This window comes from Alexandromys fortis, unplaced genomic scaffold (assembly GCF_014885135.2).
Source record: "Alexandromys fortis isolate MF-2015 unplaced genomic scaffold, M_Fortis_MF-2015_v1.1 scaffold_65, whole genome shotgun sequence".
Classification (NCBI taxonomy): domain Eukaryota; kingdom Metazoa; phylum Chordata; class Mammalia; order Rodentia; family Cricetidae; genus Alexandromys; species Alexandromys fortis.
This window is the reverse complement of record NW_026067986.1, coordinates 1,299,719-1,327,520: the sequence shown is the minus strand read 5'-3', so window position 1 is coordinate 1,327,520 and position 27,802 is coordinate 1,299,719. Positions and strand designations below refer to the sequence as shown.

At 47.0% G+C, this 27,802-nt stretch overlaps 1 protein-coding gene across 1 annotated transcript in view; it reads left to right on the top strand.

Moving 5' to 3' along the window:
* The first annotated feature begins 6,208 nt into the window (after nt 1-6,208).
* LOC126511892 (aldehyde oxidase 4) overlaps nt 6,209-27,802 on the top strand; it is a 50,861-nt gene continuing 29,267 nt past the window's right edge. The window contains exons 1-11 of the mRNA XM_050159398.1: nt 6,209-6,704; nt 9,835-9,892; nt 15,530-15,626; nt 17,681-17,789; nt 19,747-19,873; nt 21,793-21,854; nt 23,218-23,301; nt 23,919-23,999; nt 25,116-25,260; nt 25,471-25,563; nt 27,398-27,549. Of these exons, the coding sequence (XP_050015355.1) occupies nt 6,651-6,704; nt 9,835-9,892; nt 15,530-15,626; nt 17,681-17,789; nt 19,747-19,873; nt 21,793-21,854; nt 23,218-23,301; nt 23,919-23,999; nt 25,116-25,260; nt 25,471-25,563; nt 27,398-27,549 (1,062 nt within the window). The 5' untranslated portion in view covers nt 6,209-6,650. The remainder of the gene's footprint in view (nt 6,705-9,834; nt 9,893-15,529; nt 15,627-17,680; nt 17,790-19,746; nt 19,874-21,792; nt 21,855-23,217; nt 23,302-23,918; nt 24,000-25,115; nt 25,261-25,470; nt 25,564-27,397; nt 27,550-27,802) is intronic.

Here is a 27,802-nt window from a genome sequence, read left to right as displayed (position 1 = left end):
AGCAGCAGAACGGTGCCCGAGCTGGGAAGAGCCAACTGTGCTCGGGTTGTGATGACTAAGTTGTCTTATCCTGTCTGTTCTGCCAGTCTAAGTGCTAGGCTTAAGCCCGACTCTCTTTTTCAGTGCCCCTCCTTGACTCCAGGTCTTGCATAAATTTAATTACCTCTGTATCTTCCATTCACCTGGAAGGATGGGTTTCAATATAGTAAAAGCACCAGGTACCCCAGGTGAGTGCTCTGGTTCACTCACCTTGAGTTCCCTTGACAGCCACAGTGCTGGTTGAGAACTAGGAAGAGACACCAGGTTAGTCTGATCTGTAAATGAAGACAGTATTAGTACCGACCTTAAATTTGTTGAGAATTAAATGGGCTAATGCCTAGATAGTGCCTGGTCCACATGGTGAACACAAGCTATTCCTGCTGTTGTGGGCATCCTCACCACCACACAGTCGTAAAGTGTATGAACCTACACAAAGGACAGATACAGGAAGCTTGTGTCCGCGCAGCTGATTATCACACAGACCTGGCTAAAAAGTAAAGCAAATTAGAAGCCAAGACCTCAGTAGAAACCAACAGATAGGAATCTCATGTGTAAAGACTCTATGGCTGGAGGGAATATAAGCAAAAGCTGAGACCTGCAATAGAGTAGGAGCCCCGAAGAAAATGAACTCATGATAGAGACTTGAGTCAATATGAACTACCATAAATATCTCATGCAGGCATGGATTCAATCACTCATTTCTAAAGATATCCGTTTATAAAATCATAATTGGGATATTTCAACAGTTGTAAGTGAGGCATTGTTTGGGTCACTGGAGATGTGTAATGGATCATGCAGATGAACACAGAGAAACCTGTGTGAGGGTCATGGTTAGGATGGAGAGCCAGTCTACACAGGGACAAAGCCAGACCCCTAAAGCAAGTCGCAGATGGGATGTGGGCCACTAATTGTGTTGGTACTGAGTGTGCAGGACTAGTAAGGAATGCAGACGTCCACCCAGGTTATCCTTCAACCCAGTCATGACAGTCAAGATCATGGCAAGCGCAACCAAAAACAAAGACCCCTTTGCCGTATCAGGTCCTGAAAGGCTCCTTCCCTGGGTGTTCCACACACGCAATGGCACCGACCCCAACGTTCAGCAGCTCAGGCGGCAGAACGTGCATTTGAATCCATCTTATTTAAATCTTACTCGAATAAAAGGAGTCACGAATCACGCTCACCTTGCCGTTGGAATGTTCGTGAGAAGAACAAATAGGTTAAACCTCACAAAGCACGGATCTGGAGATGCGATCCCGAAACCACTAAACAATTAGTGGTGCAGGATGGGAGCCCCCCCCCCCATGAAGCCAAGACAATTAGGAAATAAAAGAATTGGGCCGATGACAAAGTAGGTGTAGCAATTTATTTCAAGTAAAGCTGGGGATTTGGGCTTAAGCTTCTAGATAAACAGTGCTACAAAGGTTTCACCACTGAATTAAGCCCGTCCCAATTACCGATGGCTCTGCCGGTGGATGAAGCAGCAGGCACTGACCTATTTATCAGACAATATGGCAGAGGAGGGAGGGTTGTGCTGTGACCCTCTTGGACTCTTGGCACTTTGGATCCTCTAGGTCCCTAGCTCTCCTCCTGCACCCCCCCCACCCCCAGAAAACCCTAAAACTTGTATCCTGTGGCTTCACTGGCAACAAGGCAAATGTAATCTGAGAAAGTCTATGTCACAATTTTGTTCTGACTTTAGAAGATCAGAGAACATTTTCATGGACCCCCAAAGAGCATGTCAGCCCTGCAGAAAACTGCCTGGAATAGAAGATGGGGAGGGGGGGCTGGAGAGAAGAGGGGGAGACTCGACAGCCCATGAAATCCGCTCATGGAAACTTGATAGGCAGCCTTGAGCAAGCACTCTGGAGCCCCAAGAATTGCCCTAGCCTAGATCAGATGCATGAACCTACAAATTCCTGCTCGTTCCAGTCTGATTATGGGGCCCAGAGAGTAGTCTGAAACCCCAGGATAATGTTACTATGTTTCATAATTTCTGCATCTCTTGAAGAATGCTCAATGACACCCCTAACACCACCTCTTAAATTCTCAGCATGGGGAGGATGACCCCTATCAGAATGACTCCCCACTAGGATGACCCCCACCAGGACAGGGAAAAAAAGATTCAAGTCCACCAGCTAGAGAGGAGCTCAAGAAATGCTCCAGGTTCAAGGTGTGGTTGCAGGTTTCACATGTTAGGAGGAAGCAGGACACTATTGGTACAAGCTTGAACAAAGCCTAGGGCTCAGGAAGGGTGCCACACTGTTCAGTCTTCCAGAACAGGCAGAGTTCTATACGTAGGCAGTTCTGGTCACCAGGGAAGCACCGCCATCCCGTCTGCTTGAAACAAGCATCTAAATCACCTGGCTTTGAAATTGACACACCTTGGCAGGGTCGTGCAGTGCCTTCCCACGAACTGGGCTCCATCAGGGGCAAGTCTGAGCCAGCCCAGTCGACGACCAGTAGTTTCCGAGCTCAGACCCTCACCCTGACATTTAAAAAGCTTCGACAGTTTCTGCTTCATGTCCCATGGAAACCAGACACTCCCAAAGAAACTGAGAGCCAATCTGTCTCACTGAGCAGTTAAGGAAGCAGAATGTATAAAATTATAAGGAATTTCAGAGGTCGTAGGCGCGGGCATGCGATACATGTAACCCACTTTCTGAGTACCTGTGATTCTTTATAAGGTGAGGATTGCTATTCCTGTTTTCAAAGGTTACCGTAAAGACCATAGAGATTAAATGAAGCAGCATAGAGAGACATCTGGCCTGGCATATGCTTGAATGCTGAATAGAAGTTAGCTTCTGTGCAGGCTTAAGTATACACATACACACGCACACATGTGTGTGTGTGCACACCACATACACACACACCCCTCAGGCCCTATTCTGCCTTGTGCAAAGCCCCAGTTCTGTACAAAGGAAGGAAAACCAGCAGAACAAAAATTCTATGGTGGACTTGGGATGCTGGCGGTGGTGAGGATATTTGTCTGAGGCACTCTCTCCGGGAATCCTGTTGACTGCCACTGCCAAAGGCATCAAAGGCTTGCTCAGCCTGAGCCTGCCTGCTGTGACCTCTCCTCTGGAGGCAGGCAGGGCAGCATGCCCTTCTGACCTCGCAGGTTAGGCAAGGCAGTCTTGGGAAGGGCACATGACCTAGTTATCTACAGCATTCTCCTGCCACAGAGAAAGAGCACTTTGTCCTTAGTGCATGGCGGTCCCCAAGGAGTTTGTGCTAATGCAATCGATAACCTGTTTAATTAAATTAGCCTCCATTGTCCTCTAGACTCCTGTATTACACTGGCATACACCCTTGGGACTCAGAAAGGCAATTTAAACAGTATAGATCCAAGAAAGGACATCTTTATTCCTTTCCCTGAACCCCAGTCCTGTCCACCAACCCCACGGCCGACTCCCCATCTCCACGGTTGGTACTGCCCCACCCAGCTGTCCATGCCTGTGTCCTCTCCTCTACTTTTTTACTCCTTTCTTATCTAATCTGTCAACTGGTCCAGTTGGCTGTGTCCCCAGATTCCGTACAAAAGACGTTCTTTCTCCTCCATACTTATCGCTAAGTCTGCCACATCACACCACAGTCTAAGGTGGCGTCACCTCTAGCCTGGGGTATACAGAAAAGGCTTCAGGTCTGTGCTGATAGTACCAGTGACAATTCTTTCTCTATACCATGAGAACAATAGAGTTTTCATCTCAAAGTTTATCTTGTTTACGGGTACGAATATGTCTCCATGTGTGTTGTGGATGTGTGGGCGCCCACCGAGGCTAGAAGACACCAGATCTCCTGGAGCTCCTCCAGAGTTCTAAGTGGTTGTGAGCCTCCTCATATCGGGCCCAAACGTGGGTCTTCTAGAAGTGGAACGAGCACCTGTAATCTCTGAGCCAAATCTCCAGCTTCATTCTTTTAAAACGGGGTCTTGTGAATCCCAGGCTGACCTTGGAGTCACAAAAAAAAAAAAAAAGCTTGACCTTGAACTCCTGACCTTGCCTCTACCTCCTGAGTGCTGGGATTACGGGAATCGGTTACCATAGCCAGTTTATATGGTGCTGGAGACCAGAGTCAAATGTTTCATGCAAGTTAGACAAGCTCTACAGACTGAGCCCCAGCCCCAGCCCAAGAATGACTGAGTTCAAATTACGCTATGTTGTATCCTACATGGAAACTTCATGGGGCTTTCCTTCCCACCTAGTTCCAAACCTCTGTCTCACCCCTGTATCTCTGCCTCACCCCTGTATCTCTGCCTCACTCCTGCATGCATCCACTACATTACTGCCCATTTCCCGAAGTTACCCCATTTCTTACATTCCAAGTCCCTGGACAGGCATGAAGCGTGGAGCAGAAGATGCTTGGAATCTCTAAGGCAGCAGGCAGAGGTCTGTGCAGATGGTAAGCTCCAACTGTGGACCTGACAGAAGCTGGGATTGGAATCCAGCCCCAGACTTGGAGCCCTTGCTCTGATGAAGAGAAAAAAGAAAACAAGGTAGCCTTGAGTATCCAACAGCCATTCACAGTGTGTGTGTGCATGTGTATGTATCTCTGTGTGTGTGTGTGTGTGTCTGTGAGTATCTGTATGTCTGTGTGTATATCTCTGTGTGTATCTGTGTGTGTATCTGTGGTGTGTGTGTGTGTGTGTGTATCTGTGTGTATAGCTGTGTGTGTATCTGTGGTGTGTGTGTTCTGTGTGTGTGTCTGTGTGTTTATATCTGTGTGTATCTGTGTGTGTGTGTGTGTATCTGTGTGTGTGTTAGCATCTCAAACTTAACCTGTGCAGATAGGACTTAAAATCTCACAGCCAGCTGTTGGGTTTTACAGCTGGGCTTCCCACACACCTACAGCCAATGGGACACCTGCTCCCCCCCACCACACTCATCAAGTCTACATCCGAACCTCTCTACTGTGCCGCTGTCATAACTTGTAGCTCCGGCTCACCCTCCCCCAAGCTCTTCCCTCTCCATAGCAGTTTGTAAATTCTGAAATGCAATCCATCCTGCCCAAATCCATGATGACTTCCAGCCCTATTAGGAGCCTCAGAACACCTCTCCCAGTGGCTCCATGGCCCTCGGAACCTGGCACAACTGCTCCTTGGCCCAACTCCCACCAGACGTCTATAACATCCTAGGAAAAGTTAAAGCTGCAGACTCCACGGCAACCCGACTCTTTGGGCAAGCCACTTAAAATCTCCGTGTCTCATTGTTCTCATTTACAAAGTAGTGATGGTGGTGATGATGATGGTGGTGGCGGTGATGGTGGTGGTGATGGTGATGGCGGTGATGGTGGTGGCGGTGATGGTGGTGGTGGTGATGGTGATGGCGGTGATGGCAGTGATGGCGGTGGTGATGGTGATGGTGGTGGTGATGGTGATGCTGACAGTCATGATGGTGGTGGTGATGATGGTGGTGGTGATGGTGGTGATGGTGGTGGTGATGATGGTGGTGATGATGATGGTGACAGTGATGGTGGTGGTGGTGATGATGGTGATGGTGGTGATGCTGACAGTCATGATGGTGATGGTCATGATGGTGGTAGTGATGGTGGTGGTAGCAGTGATGGCAGTGATGGTGGTGGTGATGGTGGTGATGGTGGTGATGGTGGTGGTGGTGATGATGGTGACAGTGATGATGGTGACGGTGATGACAATGATACTCTCCTGAGATTATACAAAATTCCCAACCTGTGAGAACAGCCTCCAGCCCACAGCAAACTTGAGTGCACGTTGGTCATTTCAAATACATTTGTATCTAGGGCTTTACCGAGCATGAGGACCTTGAAATAATCTGTTGTCTTAAATTCTCAGATTTTCGGGAGTAGGAACAAGTACGTATAGAAAAAATCAAGAGCAGAGAAGGTACTTGCAGGTTGTTATAATAAAGCTTTAAAGACACAGTGGAGGGGCTCGAGAGTTGGCTCAGCGGTTAATAGCACTGGCTGCTCTTCCAGAGGACTAGGGTTCAAATCCCAGCACCAACATATTGCCTCACAACCATCTGTAACTCCAGTTCTGGGGAATCCAATGCCCCCTCAGGTCACTAGACATACCTGTGGTCCACAGACACGCATGTAGACAAAATACACATATACACAAAATGAATTGATAAAAAATTAAAGATGTACTTGGGTCTTTCATCACATCCATAAGACAATCCTCCTTCGCAGTTAAACCCACGAGAAACCAGAGAAGGCATCAGTCTCCCTCATGTGAGCAGCTTGGAATTAGTTAATAGGCTTGTTAATTTTTTAAGCGTAATTGCAATCGTCTCTTTAAAAGTCACTTCTCATAGATTAGCCCCTGATTCCAAACCCAATGTGGAAAAACCAGTCTCCGACTTCAAACAGCCACAGGAATGCTTGGCTCACTTGTGCCAGAGAGAGAACCAGATGCTGCCAAGAGTTGCCAAGCCTCTGTGGGCCAGGCAGGCAGGGCTGGTAGCATGACTGACTATAAATCTCACCAGTGTTGGGTTGTGCCGCTGGCTTTGACTTCCCCGGGACCGGTCAGCTCCCAAGTCCCTGCTCTGGTGTACCCGTGATAGACAAGCAGATACACCTGCCAGTGGGGCATTGACTTCATTTTTGCGTCTTTTGGTTTTTCCATCGGCACGATGCCTTCCGTTTCCGACTCTGACGAGCTGATATTTTTTGTGAATGGAAGAAAGGTAAGTGTCTAGCATGCATAAGTTTCCTTCACAGAGGGTGAAGTCGCTTCTCTGTGGTGTCTCTCCTCAGTGCCTCGGTAGGGGTACAACTGTAAACATGGATCGTTATCGCATCAGATGGTGAAACCGTGGAGAGTCCGCTTGCTTTTCATCCTCACTCGGAATCGAAAGGAATATTTTATTTTGTGTGACGGCAACAGTGAATTCTGACAGGACCGCTTCAGGCTGCAGGGGTGAGCAGCCGGTGTTCCTTCTATGTTGGTTAGATATGAGCTCCACCTGAGTTCACTAATGCTTTTTGCCCAGGAAAGAGGCAGGACCCTGGGGGGCAACAACAGCAAATGAATCTCAAATGTTACCAAATGATAGCAATTCCCTCAGCCAAGCCCATCACCCTGGAGCCAGAGGCTCCCTGGCAGGCGGTGCAGTAGCTAGCCTCTGCAAAGGACAGAGCCAAGAGATGTTCTCAACCTTGTTCTACAGAGGAAAAACAAGCATATGGGAAGTGCAGAGTACTTTATAGTCAGAATTTATATTAATTGTGTGTGGCAGTTAACAAGAAAAAAAAACAAGTAAAATTAAATACTATTTTAGTAATTTGTTAAGTCTTGTTTCCTACACCTCGGGGTTGCTATATTGCAGAGTTTTCTAATGGAAGAAACAAAACTCAAGAAAGGCAAAAATTCTTCGCAATTTTTCCAGTCAAATAGTCAAGAAAAGGCCATTTCCGAGAGCTTTGTAAACTTGTAAAGACAGAATGTGTGTGTGTGTGTGTGTGTGTGTGTGAGAGAGAGAGAGAGAGAGAGAGAGAGAGAGAGAAATGGACAGACAGAAAGACAGACAGATGAAAAGGGAAAAAGCAGAACAGAAAGAAAACCTGGTGTATTGGGCTGACCCAAAAGAGCCTAGGACATCAGAAGTAAAACTTTTGACAGTCTGGGGATTGCAAGGCTGAGGTTGGGGGGAAGGGGAACGAGTTTTGTTGATGTGTCTTTTAATGTTCTTTGATGTTCTAATGCTAAAATGCTCACATACACGCTTCCCAAACGTGAGTTTCCAGTCTCTTCATTGCATAACTGAAGTGCAGGTGCTTTTAGCTCATTTTTATCTTACATATTTCTAGGACAAATTGTAGATGTCAAAAAGGGGGGGGGGGTGCAATCTACACACTCCTGAAGATGTTGTTCTGGCCAAAACCGGTTCCTTTGTTTAGACTCGGGGCTCAAGTTGGCCAAGACCCGGTGTCGATCAATGCCCATCACCCCACAGTCTCCCCAAGGTGCCTCACTTGCGGGGGCTTTTTTCTTTCTCTGTGCCTCCCCCATACGCTTTTCTGGCATGCCAAACGGTCTCTTTTCCAGCTGCCTTTCACGTGCCCCTGCAGAAATGCAGAGAGAGGCCATGTTTGTGGGGCACGAATGCCTGGCTTCTGAATTTGCGAAAGCAGTGGCAGGAGATGGCAGACCTCTTTTTGTTTCTTTTGTTTGGGGACTCAGCTCCAGTCTTGGATCTGTATGCGGTCCTCTTTGAAAATGCGCCTCACCAGTGCGCAGCTCTCTAGGGCGGGCTTATTTTTCATGGGCTTGTCCTACTGCTGAAGACACAGGCTACCTTTCGGTTCCTCCCCAGCCAAGCCCTCCCTCCCAAAACGCTGCCTGAACCATGCTCACTCAGCAGAGCTGCTGAGGGAGTGTGAAATCGCAGCAAGGCTCGCCTTGGTGGCTTTCCAAATTCCAGTACAGACTGCCTTCCCTACAGCTGGTGGACTGCCCAGTGTTCTCTGTGAAAACATCTGTCTTGTTGATAGCTGGCATAGAGGCGCTTGCTCCAGGCTGACTTCCAGCATTCTGCTACTCTCCTGCTGCCGTCCCTGGGTTGTTTTCAGTACACACCGGCGATTGCTAAGGCCCTTGCTCCCCATTTCCTATGCTTGCTAAGAAGAGGTTTGCTCCTTCATGCAGTTCCCGAGCTCTTTTTCAAGCGGCTGGGAATGCTGGCTGCTTGGCTTCTGGTTTGCAGCTGACAGGCTTTTAATCACTCCAAATCAAACCTCACTCTTTTTCTGGAACCCTGCCGTACTCTGTGCTCCTTGGACCTGAGACAGGCGTGGCTGGAGGGGACAGTAGTCCACCTGTGTGGCAGTCACTGCAAACACGAGGACTGAAAGGGCAGACTTTTTTTTTTTTTTTTTTACCAGACATGCTATTGCAGGAAATACAAGCCTGAGGTGTCATCGGTTCTTGATCTGGGGACAGAGGAAACAGGAAGAAGGGGCGGCTGTTCTTCAGGTTAATCAGCCCCTGTTGCTATCTTGTGCCCGACTTTGACAATCAGCTCCGTGTTCTCACAGTTAAGAGTGCAAAAGAACATGAGATTCGGAGGCTCCACCTCTGCTCTTAGGCCCCTATACACACACACACAGCCTGGAGTGTGGGTATTGGGCTAATCTCTGCGTTGGTAAATCTTCTGGGGACTTTAGAAGGCGACCTGCAAATGGGAGGTGTGGAGTAGAGACCGGCGGTTCATTTGCCATGCGCAAAGGCGATGTGCCCACAAAGCGCCGCAGAGGAAGGTGCCCTTAGCTCCACATCTGGGTTCCACGCTGCTTTGCTTCTGACTCGCTTTCCCCATCTGGTCTGACAGTTCGCAGCAGAGAGACTGGCTGGGTTCCTTCAGGTCCTGAGGCCAGCGGGCTTTCTTAAGTGCCAACTGCCATAACACTTGGCGCTCAGCTGAGGGCGGAGCTGTGACGGGTACCACGTGGCTCTCCCTCACACCTTGACAGAGCTGGGAAGCAAGGGCCCTGGTACCACCTGGTCTTCTCTGCTGACATGTTTGCACAACTTTCTGTGGCTGTGAGTGATCAGAGTCATGTTTGCGCGTCTGTTTCCCATTCTTTCCGGCTAAGTCAGGAGTAAATGCTTGCCGTAGATGATAGAAAATTCAGACAAGCATTTCCTCCTGACTTTACCGAGTGAAGAACTGTCTCTCCAAACTTTTGGTTCCAAGAATCGCCGAGAGACTTCCGTAAAGCCACCCACATTGTAAACGCACCCTCCCTACAGAGGCTTGGATTGCTGTGACCCGAGACAACATCTTCCTCAAACCCTCCCCTTGTTTCACACTGTAGGTCGTAGAGAAGAGCCCTGACCCTGAAGTGAATCTGCTCTTCTACCTGAGAAAAGTTCATATCCTTTGACGGTAAAGGGGTATAAAACGGCTCAGCGTTCTCAGAAGGGCTGGCGGGGCGGTGGCTCAGTGGTGAGAGCCCATACTGGTCCTCCCCAAGTCCCAACACCCACATCACACTGCCCACAACCACCTTGCAGTTCACACTCCCAGCACCAGAGGGAGCCGACTCTTATTCTCAACAGGTGTGCTCATGCGCACACGAAAACACAGCACACATTCGCATAAATAAAAATAATAAGAATAAATCTTTTAAAACATAATGATGAGAAAAGCCACCTGCAGCCATTCTAGGTAAATGACTTGCGCTCCGTTTGTGGCTTCTAGTTGGAGCTCCAAGGATGGCTGTATGGATTCATATAATAGACTTATAGATTGTTTATTGCATTTCCGCCCTCCCGGGGACCGTGAGTGCCTACTCTGCAAACAACCTCGTGACTTCTGAGGCCCACGGTCACCCCAGGGATTAAACATCTCTAGGCAAACTTGTGTCCTGCCAAACATTCAGGGTGTGTCCCCGATGATGGTGTCCCCACAAGACTTTTTAAGGGACTCCTCCCACACCCTTGCGTAATTCTTGGCAGAGAAAACAAACTTTGATAAATATGTTTCCGAATTCTGACATTCTTTCAGATCTCCACCTCTGACCTTTCAATCCTTTTTCCTTTGGGGTTGGATTTCCCTCTCCTGTGAAGTGTTCATCAGACATTGGTAAACAGTTCTCTGAGAAGAGTTTCTTGTGTTTGAGCATAGAACTGCACACATAGGTGTGTAAATGTGTGTGTAACAAAGCAGGTGGACACGTACAGGTACATAAACATATATGTAACAGGTGGACACACAGGCATGTAAACACATGTGTAACAGGTAGACACACACAGTCATGTAAACACATAAATAGCAAGGAGATTTTGCATAAGTTCTGTCCTCCAGTTCTGCTGTTAGGTTCCTGAGTTTTGTCTCTTTTCACATTTGGAGAGAGAGCCACAGAACATGAGTGTAGACTGGGGACAACTCTAAGGATGTGAGTTCTCTCTTCTACCACACGAGTTCAGGCATCAATATCAGATTCAGGCTCAGCAGCAGGCTCCTTACCCAGCGAGCCATCTCTCCAGCCTAAGCTCTGGCCTTAGTGTCATAGCATAGCCTACTATCCCCATGTGGATATCATCAATTGAGAAGAGCTAGGTCATGAAAATACGTGGTTGTCGCCTATCCTTCCCCAGAGACGGCAATAATTTTTTAAGTTAAACACATGTACTCACTAGGGTGAGGGAGACAGCTCAGTCAGTAATGTATCTGTCTTACAAGCACAAGGACGTGAGTTCAACATTTATAAAAGCATTTAAGCCAGGCAGTGGTGGCACACGCCTTTAATCTCAGCACGCGGGAGGCAGAGGCAGGCAGACCTCTGTGAGTTTGAGGCCAGCCTGGTCTACAAGAGCTAGTTCCAGGACAGGCTCCAAAGCTACAGAAAAAAAAAAAAAACCTGTCTTGAAAAAACAAACAAAAAATCATTTTAAATTTTAAACACCAGGCATGGGTACACAGGAGAGGGAGAGACAAGTAGATTGCTGGAACTCACTGGTTAGTCGGCTTAGTATACTTGTTCAAATTCAGACCAGTGAGAGACTGTTCCTTTCACACACACACACACACACACACACACACACACACACACACACAAATTCTGACTGGGCCTGTGGAAAGACACTGAGATTGGCTTCTGGCCTCCATGTGGGCACACGTAAGCCAAGCTCTGTTGCCAGGCACTAGGAAGTCAGAGGTGAATATGATAACACCATCCCTTCTCCTTCTGTCTCCCCATCTCCCTTCGCTTGCTCCCTTAGGCCTGTCTTGACAAGGGTGTTCTAGAACTACCCTGTCCCTGGTGCCTGATCTTCTCTCTCCAGACTCCATCTGTCCGCTCAAGCCTTACAATCTGACTACCTGGGTCATCATTTTGCAGTCCCCTCCCCATGAGCGCCATGGACAGCCGGAATCCTCCTCCCCATCCCACTAACTCCCCTCTGCCCCCCTTCAAAACCTCACCCCTGGTCGGCAAAGCCCATCACCGCCTCCCTTTAAACCATCTTTAAGGCCCTCATACACTTTGCCATGCCTTCTCTAGGTTTCCCAAAAGAAAGCAATATCAAGAATAACCTGATTCAGATGCAGATTTCCAGGTAACCACGGCCAGAGCCAACACTAGGTGAAACTCCTGACCCCCCCCCAGATTGCCAACACCCCTTATGCACACTGCTCGAGGGTGACAACCCGAATCTGCTGTTCTGGATAAATGGGGCTCTCCAGAGTTCCAGGCCCCGACTTCTGATTAGAGCCAAGGGTGGAGGTGCTACTCTTACCTGTCCCCTAGTGGTTACTTCTGACGAAAGCTTGGCTCTGCCAGCAACAGTGCCAATTTAAAGCACTCCTGTAGACCCTCCCTAAGTCCCAGTTCTATGTTTAACGGTCATAATTTGTTAATCTTTTCTCATATCACACCTTTCATATTACAGAAATGTCAGGCCCCACAAAACCCCAATTTACTGCTGTCTTAGGCCCTTCTACTGTTCCACCCCCTCTATGCAAAATCGGGAGTTATGATGGCCTTTGTTCCCCCACTGAGTCACCATACCCATCCCCTGCTAGCCTGCCCAGATCTGCTGGGTAAGAGGGTGATGATCGTCAGAGGGAGTTTATCTCTGTGAGATCTTAGCTCTGGCGTTAATCTGTGGACATGGATATCTCCGAAGCATTTTTGTCCTTCTCGTCCCCAACATCCAGCTCTGCGATTTTCAAAATAGTTCTTCTTCATCCAAGAGGCTGGGGAAAACCTTTGTTGGTGGAGCACTTGCCTAGCGTTCATGAAGCTCTGGCTTCTGCTCTTGACGTCACACGAGCCAAGTGTGACGGTGGACACCTTATTCCCAGCCCTGGAAAGATAGAGTCAAGAGGATCAGAATTCAGGGTTATCCTAAACTACAGAGTGAATTTGAGGCCAGCCTGGACCCCAAGGACCTATCTTAAAAGCAAACAAATAAAAACAACAGTTTGTGTTTACCCAAAGGACAAATTTTATGGAGCACTAAGTATTCAGAAGCTACGCAGGCACTGCCGTTGGCCCATCATAGCGAAGGAGACAGCCGTACCAGGCACAAGGGGGAAGGGATTGGAGCCATGTTGTGAAGCATCAGAAAGGATGCCCAGCCAGGCATGGAGAGAGAGGATGAGACGAGATTAGGGTTGAGCACACAACTTTTCAGCCAAAGCTGAAGTGCTGGAGCCAAGGGTGTTCTGATCAGAGGCACGGGACCAGAAGGAATATCTTGTTTTAGAGAAATAAACACAGTTTTTGTTGGCTCTGTTGAAAGCTGAACGTGAGGATGATACATGTGACAGAAAAGGAAGAGATGAGCAACGAGAACTTTGAAGAAAGGGACAGGGTCTCACTCTGGTGGCATGTTCCCTGTACGTGTTATCTGTCCGTTTAGTCTAAGACAGCTTCTAAGGATGCTGCAGGGCTGTCTGTCCATCTTGGAGGCAGTGAGAAATCTCTCCCCCGTGGAGGACCAAAATGCAAATTTACAACGTGTGGCTTCTGCTCACTCCAAGTCGTGTTTCTGTATGTGGCACTTATGAAAACAAAGCACAGCTACTTCAAGCTGAGATTGCGTAGGACACACCCATCCTACACCGTTATTGGTTGTTTATTTGAAGCTCAGATTTAACCGATAGTCCTGTATTTATCTGGCCACGTGGTCTAATGAGGAGCTCCAAAATGAGCCAATAGAACGCAGAAGGAACTAATCAGGGCTTTCTGTGGGGGGCAGAAAGAGAGTTTTGGAACCAACTGGTGGATGTCCAGACAGCAAAGGGCTTAGAGGAAGTCATATGTTGTCACGTGTTGTCATGTGATGTCACGGGCTGTCGTGTGATGTCACATGATGTCACATGCTGACCAAGTGAAGGCTCAATTCCACCTTTGAGCCAGAGAGCACTTGGACTTCTTGACCTGAAACTTTCCAGACTCCCAAAGCAGTAACAAACCACTCCCTGTCTTCTGTGCCCTAGTCACAGGAGCGCTGTAAGGTCCGACCCACACTGCCTCCAGCCCTCTCTCTCATTCCTGAGCTGCCTTAACCCGCTCTGAATTAAAGAGCAGAGTCAGGTATGCAACACCTTCTTGGGGAGGATGCAAAGAACTTCTCGGATAGGCATTCCGGAAGTATCCTAACTGCAGCTCTTCACCAAGGGCAGCAATCAAGGGAAGACAATGACTCAACCACAGCCCAAGCCAATTACCAGCTCCACCCATGATCCTTTTAAACTGCACCCAGAAAAAGGTCCCGAGCCAATTCTGCTAGGTTCCTGGGCGCACCTTAAAAAGAAAAGAAAAAAAAAAACAGGATTTGCATACATCTTTTGTTCTCTCTTTGAGAAAATATGCAAGCATCTGACTTGGAGATTGGGACTGGCTCCAGAGTCACGGTTGTTATTTTATTTACTAACCTGCGCATTGAACCCAGGGTTGCACACACATGAGCAAAACACAGTCCTCTGTTGTTCTGTATCCTCAGCCCGTAAATTAATGTTTTCTAATTCCATAAGAAAGCGAAAGGAAATCCTGCTGTACCAGAGAAAACTGAGCCTCCCAGGAGGAGGTCTCTGAATATTACACAAACCACCTTCTGTGGCAACCAAAGACTGGGCGCTATATGGATTCATCTCCCGTGGCCCACAGTTCTGAGTTCTGCAGAAGCCATGAGCTTTTCCACATTGCATTTGGGTGCAAACACTGAGCTGGCATCAGGCTCGTGTGGTTTGTGTGTCTTACTTAGGCAGAATGCACACATGGTTCACGGCAGACATACATGCGCACTGACCGCAAGGCACTGCCCTACACCCACTGGGAATGGCACGGCATCTCCTTTCTTGGTTTTGCTCTTAAGAAACAGAGTCTCTCTGTGTATTATTCCAGGCTACCCTGAGTTTCCCTGTTACCCAGGCTGTCATCAAACTCGCAGCAATCCCCCTGCCTCAGCCCTCCCAAACCCTAGTAATAGTAACTAAAAATTGCAATATCCAGCATCTGCTAGTTCTTTTTTTATTGCTTAGTGTTGTTGTGGGTGCTGAGGATAAAACCCATGGCTTCAGGAATCACGCACTCTACCAACGAGCTAGACCCCCAACTACTAGCTCATCACCTTTCCAAATTCTTTTTTTTTTTTTTTTTTTTTTTTTTTCGAGACAGGGTTTCTCTGTGGCTTTGGAGCCTGTCCTGGAACTAGCTCTGTAGACCAGTCTGGTCTCAAACTCACAGAGATCCTCCTGCCTCTGCCTCCCGAGTGCTGGGATTAAAGGCGTGCGCCACCATCGCCCGGCATGAGTTGGAAATTCTTATGTTCGGAAATGCCCATGGGACCCAGTTTTCAAAAAGCTGGTTAGCCCCTCCTCAGCTTTCATCAGTGAGCTGGGAGGTGGGTAGCAACTTGAGCCAACTCTTTCAGCAAGAAGCCGCACGACCAGCGCAGTACACAATTCCTGAGCACTGCGCTTGTTATCGGCATCCAAGGGAGAGATACAGAACAGCTGAAGCTCCTCAGGTCCCTTTTCCTTGACTCTCCTCCTTCCAGTCCGTCTCACAGGCACTAAATATGGCTGTGGGGGAGGAGGCTGTGGCGCCTGCACGGTGATGGTGTCAAGATATGATCCCAAGAGCAAGAAGATTCAGTATCCTTTTCTCGGGCCTGGCTACGCTCTGGGCATATCTGGGAGGGACAAGGAGACTTCCCCGTGAAGGCCTCACTTTCCCTGTAACTATGCACCCTTCTCTCCTGTCTCCAAGTCTTACCCTGCCTCCATCTCTCTTCCACACACGTTCTGCCCAGCAGGACTTACTTGTCCTATGTTCTGAGCTCTCGGGGCTCTGTTCTCTGTTGCTGTAAAATGGTTCCTGTTCTCTGAACAGGAGGTCAGAGAAGTGTCCGCAGGAACAGCTAGGGTGGAGTCACAGTCTCGGTGAGATTTAGGCCCTAGCACACCCTGACAAGAGTCGTTTTCCCAGGAGGAGAGAGTGATTACTCAAACCTAGCTGTGTCATCTTGACCTGAAAATACAAATCTGCTCTCTGTGGTGGAGGTGACAGTGGAGTCGTCTAGTGTAACTGCCAAGGTTTCGCCTTGGGTGATGGGTGGGCGGTGTCTTTCACGAACCATAGAACTTGGAAGAGGAGAAGCTGAGGAGGCAGGAAGTGGCAGATTAGTTGAGGACACATCCAGGGTCCTTATGCGCTGTCTCTAGGGGATTGTCTGACAGGTGTTTCTATACAGAGCTTTACCATTCCGAGAAGGCTAGAACTCCAGAGTTATAACTTATGGGGTGTACTAACAGTAATAGAAAAATGCTGGCAAAAATAACTGAGTGCGTACTGAATGTCATACACTGTTCAAAATGCTTATATATTAGCCGGGCGGTGGTGGCGCATGCCTTTAATCCCAGCACTTGGGAGGCAGAGGCAGGCAGATCTCTGTGAGTTCAAAGCCAGCCTGGTCTATAAGAGCTAGTTCCAGGACAGGCTCCAAAGCTACAGAGAAACCTTGTCTCAAAAAAACAAAACAACAACAACAACAACAACAAAAAGAAGAAGAAATGCTTCCATATTAAATATGTCATCAAATTTAGTTCTTCAAACAATGTCAAATGAGTGTGACTGTCGCCCATGTTTAAAACTGAGAAAGAGCAGCAAAAAAATTAAGTTTTATGAATGTCTTTGTGGTAGATGCAGGTTCTCAGCCAGACCCTCTGAAAGGTAGCACAGATTTCAGGAGAGCAGAGAGGGTGGGACACTGTCAGAAAACAGAACGGGAGATGGGCAAAGAAAGATGTGTGCGTACGTGTACACACACACACTCACAAACATGACCGCATACTCACTCACATGCATCCACATGCACACATGCATCCATCCACCCACACATACCTCTGCACACACAAACAACACACGTCCTGACACACATACACATGTGCACACGTGTACGCCCACACACGCGCATTCACAAACATGACCACATACACACTCACGCATATCCAAACACACACGCATCCACTCACTCACACGTACCTCTGCACACACAAACAACACACGTCCTGACACACATACTGACACACACACACTTATGCTTTCTCTCTCTCTCTCTCTCTCTCTCTCTCTCTCTCTCTCTCTCTCACACACACACACACACACACTCACTCACTCACATGCTAAACCAAAAAGGAAGAGATGCAGGAAGGAATTATATACACATACGAATTCCCAAATATGACCTTCTCAGCCTGCAATGTAACTTGTATACATGTGTTTTCATGGCTGACCGTTTGGGATTGGATAACCAGAGAGGAGTGGTCTTCCCTGGGGAAGATTCTTTCTCCCCCTCTCGGCATCCCTTACTTACCTGTGGTTCTTTGCATCAGGCTGAGGCCTTCAGAGATATTTACGATCCAAAGAAGAAAACTTCCTTACTTGTCTTAAAAGGAGAAAGAAAATAAAATAAGAAAAGATGAAGGAAGGTCACTTGGTAGTCCAACATGAAAGCATCCCCTCTTTTACTTCCTCCACATGGGATATGTAAGTTCTTTTTAGGCATGGCCAGAAGTCTATGGTTGTCTAGGGCATCTTCTCTATGGATGGGGAAATACAGCCTTGCCGTTCTCCTGGACTGAAATAACTGTATTGTCACCCACGCCCCACGATTTCAGTGTATTCTCTTTACATAAGCCCATCCCAGCCACTACCCAGTGACAGCATGCCTGGTGCCCATCTGTTCTCTCCACGGGGCAGCCATTACCACAGTGGAAGGCGTGGGAAGCATCAGAAAGAGGATTCACCCTGTGCAGGTAAGATCACAGTTTCATGGGGACCAGACGCTGGTACAAGTATGGCCCACAGTCTGGTGGGTTCTCCTGAGCTCTTCAAGATGGTACAGGCATGGCCCACAGTCTGGTGTGTTCTCCAAGCTCTCCAAGCTCGAAATCCTTTATGTTTTTACTATTTAAGAGACCTTCTCAGCTTTGTACTTACCAGTGACTAAAAGTCCAGGGCAGTCTTACTCAAGAAGAAAATGAGGCAGAAGACTAAAGTTTATAGAAAACAGACTTCTTCATTCCTCACTGTTGCAAAGGGTGGGATGCTGATGAGAATTCAGCTGTGTGTGAGTTTTTTTTTTTTTTCCAAGAACGTCACCCAAACCTGCTACAGTTAAAATCAGCAGGGTCGTTGCTCAAGTTGGGAAGGCTGTCCAAAGACGGGGCAACATTGTTTCCTTGTGACTGAGCAGAAACTCCTGCTGGCTGAGTTTTAAAGGCAGAATGTAGAACGAGAAGGCTCCTTCCTTGAAAGGTTGTAGCAGGAACACAGAGACGTCATTGCCACCCTCCCATCTCCCCACTCCCCCGCACACAGGGAGACCTGTCCGCTCCAGCTGTGAGCTAAAGCGGCTCTGTTCTGTAGATCTTACCCTGCAATCGCTTCTCCTCGCTTTTCTTCTAAAAGTGCTTCCTTTGATGTTTAGTAGATTTAACTCTCCCAGGTCTTGATGGGGCATGAGTCACATCTGGTCAGTGGTGCCCCGGAGCGGGCTTGCCCTGGCTTGTGAAAGCTGATTGTTAAATTTGCAGGGTTTCCGCTGGCTGTCTTTAGATATATCCTTGAGTCGAATTAAACGAGACGCCCTTGGCTTTTATAATTGTGCTTGCCGTGGTAGTGGAGGTGTTTGTACAATAAAAATTGGAAAAGAAGAGGCTCTGTCTCGCTGGCAGAGCCACGTGTTAAACACACCAGCAGGTTCTACAGCCTAGACTATCTATCACAGCAGACACAACTGCCGTGTAGCGACAACTCCAACACAGCCATGTTGTCCCCTCGCACTTAAATAATGTCTGTCATTTCTGAGCAGCCACAGACAGAATATTCACTTTCTTTATAGGAGCCATGCTGTTTGGGGGGCAGAATGTTCATTTGAGAGCACTTGGATCATACTCGAGACAGCTAGGTGAGCATGTAGCGACAGACAGGCCAAACTGAGTGACAGACCTGCCTCCATTGGCAGCTTCCCTGATTTTATACAGTTAGAGAGTTTGTACAGAGCAAATACATTGGCATTTCCCCCCAGTGTTTTATCTGCATGAGATTGAATGTACATGATTTAAATGTGTGACTAGCCCAACAATATAAAGGAGACATCCATTTTTAAAATGTATAGATTAGAACATTTAATATACCAAAAAGTCTCTAAATAAGAAAAAGCATGAAGACGCCTGTCCAGAGCCTGCTCAGTGATTTACACAGTCATTTATTCTGTAAATTGCAGGCCTAATGGTAAAGATGAAGGAAAATTGAATAAATCACCCAAAGGATAGAGGATAGAGTAAGTGAGCTACTGGGGGAAAAAAAGAAAGCAGACATGAGACTCACTTCATTACTAGACTTTTTTTAAAAAAACAAAAGTACATGTATCTGACTTCAAGAAATACATGTATCTACCATGAAATACATGTATCTGACTTCAAGAAATACATGTATCTACCAAGAAATACATGTATCTGACTTCAAGAAATACACGTATCTGACTTCAAGAAATACATGTATCTACCAAGAAATACACGTATCTGACTTCAAGAAATACACGTATCTGACTTCAAGAAATACATGTATCTGACTTCAAGAAATTGATCTTCTTCCTCCAGAGGCAAACGTTTCTCCTGAAGTTGTTTTCAGAAAGTTTAGACGCTGTGCTGCTGGCTAGCACGCAAGGCCAAAGGTCTAATGCGCTAATGGCGTACCTCTGTCTCTCAGGAACGGCTTGCCAAGTGTCATGGCACACAGTGTGGGTTCTGCAGCCCTGGCATGGTGATGTCCATCTACACGCTGCTCAGGAACCACCCAGAACCGACGCCTGATCAGATCACCGAGGCACTTGGAGGTGAGGCTTTGTTTGGCAAGCATTGCTTAGGGAACTAAAGATAGATGGCCCAGCTCCTTGGAAAGACGCTGAGGCAGACGGACACCGTCTTGGTTCTGCAGCCCTGAGGCTGGTAGCTGAGGCAATACTGGCTTCCTTACAAGACCTTTTCTTTTATTGATGCTTAAATGGTATTTTTTTTTTCAGGGGAGGGAGTGAGACAAGGTTTCTCTATAGCTTTGGAGCCTATCCTGGAACTAGTTCTTGTAGACCAGGCTGACCTTGAACTCACAGAGATCCACCTGCCTCTGCCTTCTGAGTGCTGGGATTAAAGGCATACAGCACCACTGCCTGGCTTTGTTGCTTGTGTTTTAACTAGTCAAAATAACTCGCTAACATTACTTACTAAAATCAATCCTACAAAGAAAAGAGGAAAGAGATTTTTCAGGTACTTTACATCTTTATGTGCGGGCTGGTTGTGGGGCAGCTCAGAAACAATGGGTTATCAAAAGCAAGCAGCGAGCAATTCAATTCCTAAGATATAGTGATAAATCTAAGTATAAAAATTCTGACTTTGTATCTAAAAAGACACTTTAACAAACATAGTTTCTATTGCAAACCTTCCTAGTTTCAGGATATGAGATCTCAGGTATTATTAACAGTATTGATCCAGCTCATTGATCTGAAAGGCCGTTCCTTATCCCTTTTCACAAATGACACCGGCAGAAACTCCATCATGAGGAGAAGATGCGGAAGAAAACTAGCTCAAAGTTCAACTTCAATATTTTTGGAATTGGCACACAGGTGTTCCTTAGTATTTTCTCTCAAGAGCTTCTTCATTCAAAAATTTCAGTTTCTGGTTAACTGCTGTGGCCTATGGTTTTAGTTGTAATTTTAACCAAGCCTGAATGGAGTGAGCACTCAGTCATCTTTTCATTGCTCAGTGAAGCACTGAGCACCCAGTGGAGTTACTAAGAGCTCTCAGGGTCAAAGAAATTGCAAGAATTTCCCTGTGTTATTAAGACCTCTTCACAGTTACTGTTCAAACTGCTTGTAAAAATTTGCATAAAACATTTTCAAACTTTTGAGACAGGATCTCATTATGTAGTCCCTGGCTGTCCTGAAACTCACTCTTTAGACCAGGCTGGCCTCTGTCTGCTGAGCTCTGGGATCAAAGGCGTGGGCCATCACACCTAGATTCAGACACTGTTTTAAGGGTGGCAGCTTTCCTCCTACTTCTAACCATGTTTTGGAAATGCTGACTGATGGAAAATAGCTACATATTGAATATGCACTGTGCTTTCGCGGTGGGTTCCAGAAACTCCAAGACAGTCTTGCTTTTCCAATTTATGACCCAACAAGTAAACCAAGGTGAACTCACAAGTGTCCCAACACACCCATTGTTGGATTCAGACAATTAGTGGAATAGTCCTGCCTAAAGGATTCCCCCAAGAACAGAGCCAGAGACCCCCAAGAACAATCCCTGTGTTAGGCAGCTTTCCGTGAGATAATTAACTTATGAAGAGAACGGATTGGCCTTGACTCACAGTTTGGAGGCTCCAGCTCGTGATCTCCTGACTCTATTGTAGAGTCTGTAGTGAGGCTGATCATCATGATGGAGCCAGCTGGCAGAGAAAACTGCTCCTCCCATGGCTGTGAGAAAGTCATGACAACAATGGGTATTCTGTTTCGGGGACAGGCATGAAATAAGGCAGGAAGAGTCGGTGGGGAAATGTGAAGGTTTCTCTAGTGTCTCCAAATACACTGTAATCACCTGACCTGTTGTTCACGAACATCTCCAAGGGAAACGTTTATTCGAAGAGTCTTGCTGGGTTTCAGAGCAAGGATAAATTTGCCCATTTTGCCGAAAACACTAAACATAAATGTGCAGTCTGTTTCTGTCTGAGACCTAAAGACCTGACTCGTTCCTTGCTTACCAGGTAATCTGTGCCGATGTACCGGATACCGACCAATTGTAGAAAGTGTGAAAACCTTTTCACCGGTAAGTTAAAATGCTGGAGGTTAATATTCTGCTGACTTAATGTGTTGAATAGACTTTTACATAAAACAGCCTATTTTATCCAATCTCTCCAGAAGAACTCCACACTGCCCATTCTAACCACTTGGGGTTGCTAGATGCCTACTGATTGTATTTTTTAATTTGTATTTATTCATCCACAATTTTATACCTGTATGTAATGGACTTTAGTCGTGATCACCTCCATTACCTTCTCTTACCCTGCCCCAGTCCTGCCAAACAGCTTCATCTTCCCAACATGTCCCCCTTCATGTCTTTTTTCTGGGTCACCCACCCTAGACCCGCATTTTAACTAGGGTTGCTTACGAGACCTTGGATGAAGGGGTCTTTTACTTGAGCAAGGGTGCCATCTGGTGGCTGTGCTGCTGAGGAGCCTGGTTCCCTTATCCCAGCAGACATAATAGCTTGTGGTTCCTCAGGAAGGGATCATGTATCATGAGTCCCCACCTCATCCAGAGTGCTGTGCTGGTGGACTCCGTTCTGTGCAGGTACCCACACTGAGTTCATCAGTGTAGTGCACTGTTACAACAGGGGCAGACAATCTTGAAATATATGGTTTTCGGGAACCACTTTTGCCTCCCCAAGACTTCACTGTTGCTGTAAAGATAAAAGCCATCTGCGTGGGCTAACCACCACACTAGACCTAGCCTGCATGTTCTCATGTCCGGTGGGAAGCCTCAGTGACTGATCCCATGGGCTCCAGTCCCATGTGTGTCCCCCTCCCATCCCAGAGTGACAGTTTGTGGCCCCCGCTGTGAGCACAGTTGTACACTCTCTTCATTTTTCTCTAATTATCCAGAAGCCAAATACCCTGCTGCCTAACCTCCCAAAATCACAGAGAGGTTTGAGCATGGTTGCTGTTCCTTGTAGTATAAAGCATCTAACCAAGCTCTTACAACCAGCTTACCCCACTGGGTTACATACATCCTGGCCCCTCTGCTTTTTGTTTTTGCTGATGTATTTTTGATTTGTTTGAATTTTTTTTTTGTTCTTGAGACAAGGTTTCCTGTAGCCCAGGCTTGCCTCTAACTTTCTACATATCTAAGGATGGCCTTGAACTCCCAGTTCTCCAGCCTCTATTTCCCAAGCACTGGAACCGCAGGCATGTGCCTGCTGTTTCCAGGCCTTGCTACCTATGTTAACTGGAAGCTGGGGAATCAGTCTAACTGATGAGACAGCAAAAATGCTGCCGGACCTCCTTCCTCTTGGCCAAAAGCAGAAGTGAGGAATCCACAGACCAGTCAGGTGGGGTTACAGATATGGGGGTCTCAGGCATCACGTTCAAAGGGCTGACCGCGAAGTTGCCTTAAATTGCAATACTCCCTAGGGATCGACTGTTTGCCAAATGAAAGGATCTGGACAATGCTGCATGGATCCAGACGAGGGGTCTTTTGTGAGTAGAGAGGAAAAAGTAAGTGTCTGTTTTCCCTATACCTTTAGGGATTGACTCAGAAAATGTCCACAAAAATCCAAATGTATCTAGATACATTTCTTTTCGGTCATTATCATTACAAGGCAGAAATATTTGAGAGTGCAGTGGAGGGGAAGGCAGAAACATAGGACATCTGACCACACTGCATCCCAAGAGAGAGATGCTTGCCGGTGTCCAGCTCCCTTCCTCCTTTTCATTCAGTCTGAGCCCATGGGATGGCATCACACACATTAGCCCAGTCCAGACCCTCCCTCTCAGACGTGGCTGGAGGTTCGTCCACTGGAGGATTCTAGCACCTGTTAAGTTGATAATCAAATATTAACCAGATCAGGCAGCTTTGTGCTCATAGAAATACAGTAATACAGGAGGAAGGCCAATGCTCACCTCTGACAGCTGAGAAATCCAGTCTCATCCACGGGCTTAGGCACCTCCCCTCAGACCCAGGAGCGACAGGAGAATTCTTCTTGGGGGAGCCCTGTGACTCCAGCACCCTGCTTCATATCGGGTTATCAGGGGGGAGTGCCATGCTCAAATACGGCTGTGTGTCTCTCAGTAGCTCTGACGTTCCATCTTACGTTGTGTTCCATGGTGTCCAGATGTGTACCAAACTGTACTACAAAGACGAGTTCCAGCCCTTGGACCCCTCACAGGAACCGATATTTCCTCCCGAGCTGATCGTAAGTTGCTATGCTTTCCCCGTCTCACAATACGGCGTGGCATGGGCCTCTTTGTATCACACTATAGAACCTCTCTAGCTACTAAGAGATGGGTGTGTGCCCACCACAATAGAGTCATTTTCAGGGACTCGTTCAGCTCTTTCAGTAGGTGATCAAACCAGAGCACATGAAAGAGGGGTGCTGCCAGAACCTCAGAGTCCTGTTGGCTGAATCCCTTCAGCTGGAGATCCCGAGGTCAGAGCATAGATGAGTCAGTGAAGGTCATTCAGGTCCTGATGGTTGTCTTAAGGCCAATTTGGAAAACAGGAAAATGAGAATAAAATGATGTTTGGGACAATGGAATTGACTGTTCTATCAGCCAGCCACTGGTCCAACCTAGTAAAGAAATGGCAAAAAGGAAAAAGAACAAGTCACATTGTGGTAGGTCTGGACTCCTGTTACTGCATCTTGGAGAAGCCATGACAGGAGAGAGAGAATTACCATGACCTCTCAGAACCCAATGCCATGTGCCCCTCAGAGTGTGAGAACTTAGACACCTTGGCTGTGAGTCAGGTTTTTTGTTTATTTTTTATGGATCATGGAACAGTTGGCTTTAGTTGTCAGCTTAAAATGACCTAGCATCACTTGGGAAGAGTTTCCTGAAGATGTTGTCTACACGGAGTTGGCCTGTGGGCATGTCCAAGGGCGGATTTGCTGAAGACCCCAGAGGCAAGGGCCAGGATATGCATTTACCTACAGTTTTCCCCAGAACCAAGGAGGAAATATTCTCAGCTTCTCTCCACCTCCCCTCACATAGATTTAGCAGTGAGGCAAGTTAGCAGAGCCATGCCGTAAATCTCCTGAGAAGCCTGTTCTTTCTCAGAGGCTGTTTCGGGTGGAGATCCTAATTCTTCCTTGGCAGGCCAGAACTGGAATGGACCAAGGCACTTGCACTATCTGCTGCGCCTTTTGAGACAGTTACTTCACGAGTATAAACATTGCCCTTAGATGCCTCGCGGGATATGGTCTCGTCTATTTGGTAGTTTTAGCCCACCTTTCCCTAATTCCCAAGAAGGTTAGAATGACCCATGGGCCTTTTGGATCCCTGGAAATCACAGTGGCTTTTCTTCTTTGCAGAGAATGGCTGAAGACCCAGATAAGCGGAGGCTGACCTTCCGAGGGCCAAGGACCACTTGGTTCTTGCCTGTGACCTTGGAGGACCTTCTGGAACTCAAGGCTAGCTACCCGAAAGCCCCACTTGTCATGGGAAATACTGCAGTAGGTATGTGTTATTCCTACATTTTAGTTCAGATTGGGTAACCAAAGCCCCTCCTCAGACTTTCCATAAGCGCAGCTCATTTCGACTCATGGGACTCAGTGTCCTTTAAAATTTTTTTCTTTTGCAAATAAATTCTATACATGATAGTTTTTACTCTGTTGTACCAGTAACCCACTGATCACTTTCTAATTGCTTCCTGTTTCTCTCCTTAAGGACCCAGTATTAAATTTAATGGTGAATTTCATCCAGTTTTTATATCTCCACTTCGGTTTCCAGAACTGTACTTGGTGAAGAACACAGAAAATGGTAAGTGGTTTGGTTTTCAAATGGGGCATCAGCCTTGGCTCAGTGGGACGCCAGTGACAATAGCAACACCTCACAGAAGTCCTGGCTTCACTTCTTCGTCCAGAGCATCTGGGCATGTGCTATGTGTTCACCATAAGTGTCCTCAGGACATCTCACTCACTGGGTCACCAAGTCACGTTGTCATTGAAGCCGTGACAGCAAGAAGGTTCCAAAGAGCTCAAAGAGTTTAGCCAAGTACAGAAAGATCGGTCCAATAAACCCTTAAGACATTTTCTCTTTTGAGGCTCATGGCACACACATGTGTACCCATGCACTTGTTCACACACACACATGAACACACACACGTGAACACACACACAGTCTTGACCACGAGATTTAAAATGCTCATTCTTTTCACATGTCGCCAGGTACATTCACATGTCCTCTCTTTGCTTGTTAGGACAGCCCTAGGAGACAGACCTATCCCATACCTTGGAATCTCCAGAACCCTATGGAAGATTCAGAATCAAATGATCTAATGATATCCCCGGCCTCCCAAGTCAGGTCCAGATCCCGTCCATCTTCTTTTTGCTGAGAATGCCCATACAAGGCTCCCTGATACACCAGGACACATGCAATTTAATTGAATAGATAAGAGCTAAAAATACTAAGCTTAAATTGTTAAAAAAAAAAAAAAAACGAGCGTGGTGGAGAAACCAACTGAGTAATTTCTTGCTATCCCTCTGACGTGTCTGTCTTAAGTCAGGTGGCTTGTCACTATTTTTTCTTAACTATTAGAATATATCTATCAACGGGTGAGGGAAGGTCATTGACGAGGGTAGAGATGGACAACAGAGCTCACAGAGCTACATTTGTTGCTCCAACTAGTATTCATTGCTCCTAGGAGCAGGAAACTGCTTCCCTCATGGACTCTCCATAAAACTTTAATGCCATAGATAAAAAGAATTGCTTTTTTTTTTTTTTTTGCAGTAGGTTAATTGGTGCCGGGCACATACTGAGAATTTTTTAGTCCCTCTCTTGTGGACTGTATTAGACCTGGTAGACTACACTACTGAAACCACGCCCTGTTAGCACATTTGCAAATCCTGTGATGAGTAACTCATGAGAACAAGTGCAGGTGGGGGGGGGTGGCTGGTTGCAATGGGACTCCAGTGAGGAAGCAGAGAATATCAAACTCATGAGAACAAGCGCTGGGGCAGCTGGCTACAATGTTTCCACACTGAGGAAGCAGAGTATCAAACTCATGAGAACAAGCCAATGCTGGGGAGCAGCTGGCTACAATGTTTCATGAGGAAACAAAGTATCAAACTCATGAGAGCTGGGGGAGCGGCTGGTTACAATGTTTCCACAGTGAGGAAGCAGAGTGTCAAACCCAAGAGAACAAGCCGCTGCTGGGGGAGTGGCTGGTTACAATGTTTCCAAACTCATGAGAACAAGCCCCTGCTGGGGAAGCTGCTGGCTACAATGCTTCCACAGTGAGGAAGCAGAGAGTGTCAAATGCTCAGTTCTCTTTCTTTATGGTTTAGTGTTCTTTCTCCATCCCAGACCCCAAATTATAAGACAGTGCTGTCCACCCTGAGGGAAGTCTCCCATTAGTTAATCTTCTCTCAAAATGCTCTCAGATACGCGTAGTGTGAGCTTTACAGTTTTGTAGGTTCTCCTCCATCTGATCAAGTAGACTTGGATGCTGGCCATCACAATAAAGCAAATCACTAGAAGTATCCCTAATTATCATCAGTTGTTGCCATCCCAACTAAATGCAAGAAGAGTGGATCTATTTAGAAGCAGGCATGCACGCTCACCATAATCTGATGTTCTATTCTTTTGCATTCAGGGGCAACAATAGGGGCTGGACAGAGCCTGGCACAGTTGAAAGATGCCTTGGATTTCCTGGTTTCGGAGCAACCAAGGGAGAAGACCAAGACCTTCCATGCCCTCCTGAAGCATCTGAGGACGCTTGCAGGGCCCCAGATTAGGAATATGGCTGTATGCTATCTATTGTTCTATAAGCTAAGCCACAGTGTATACGCGTGTGTGTGTTTGTGTGTATGCACGTATGTGTGTGTGTGAGTGTGTTTGTGTGTGTGTTTCAAATGACAGATATCACAAGTGTATGTGTTGGGGGAGGTGTGTGTATGTGTCTAACGTGATCACTAATCATGATAATCATGCCATCAAAAGAGGCACAAATTCTTGTTCCAGTTATCCTAGGGAAGCCTCTTGAAGTCCTTAAACCGAA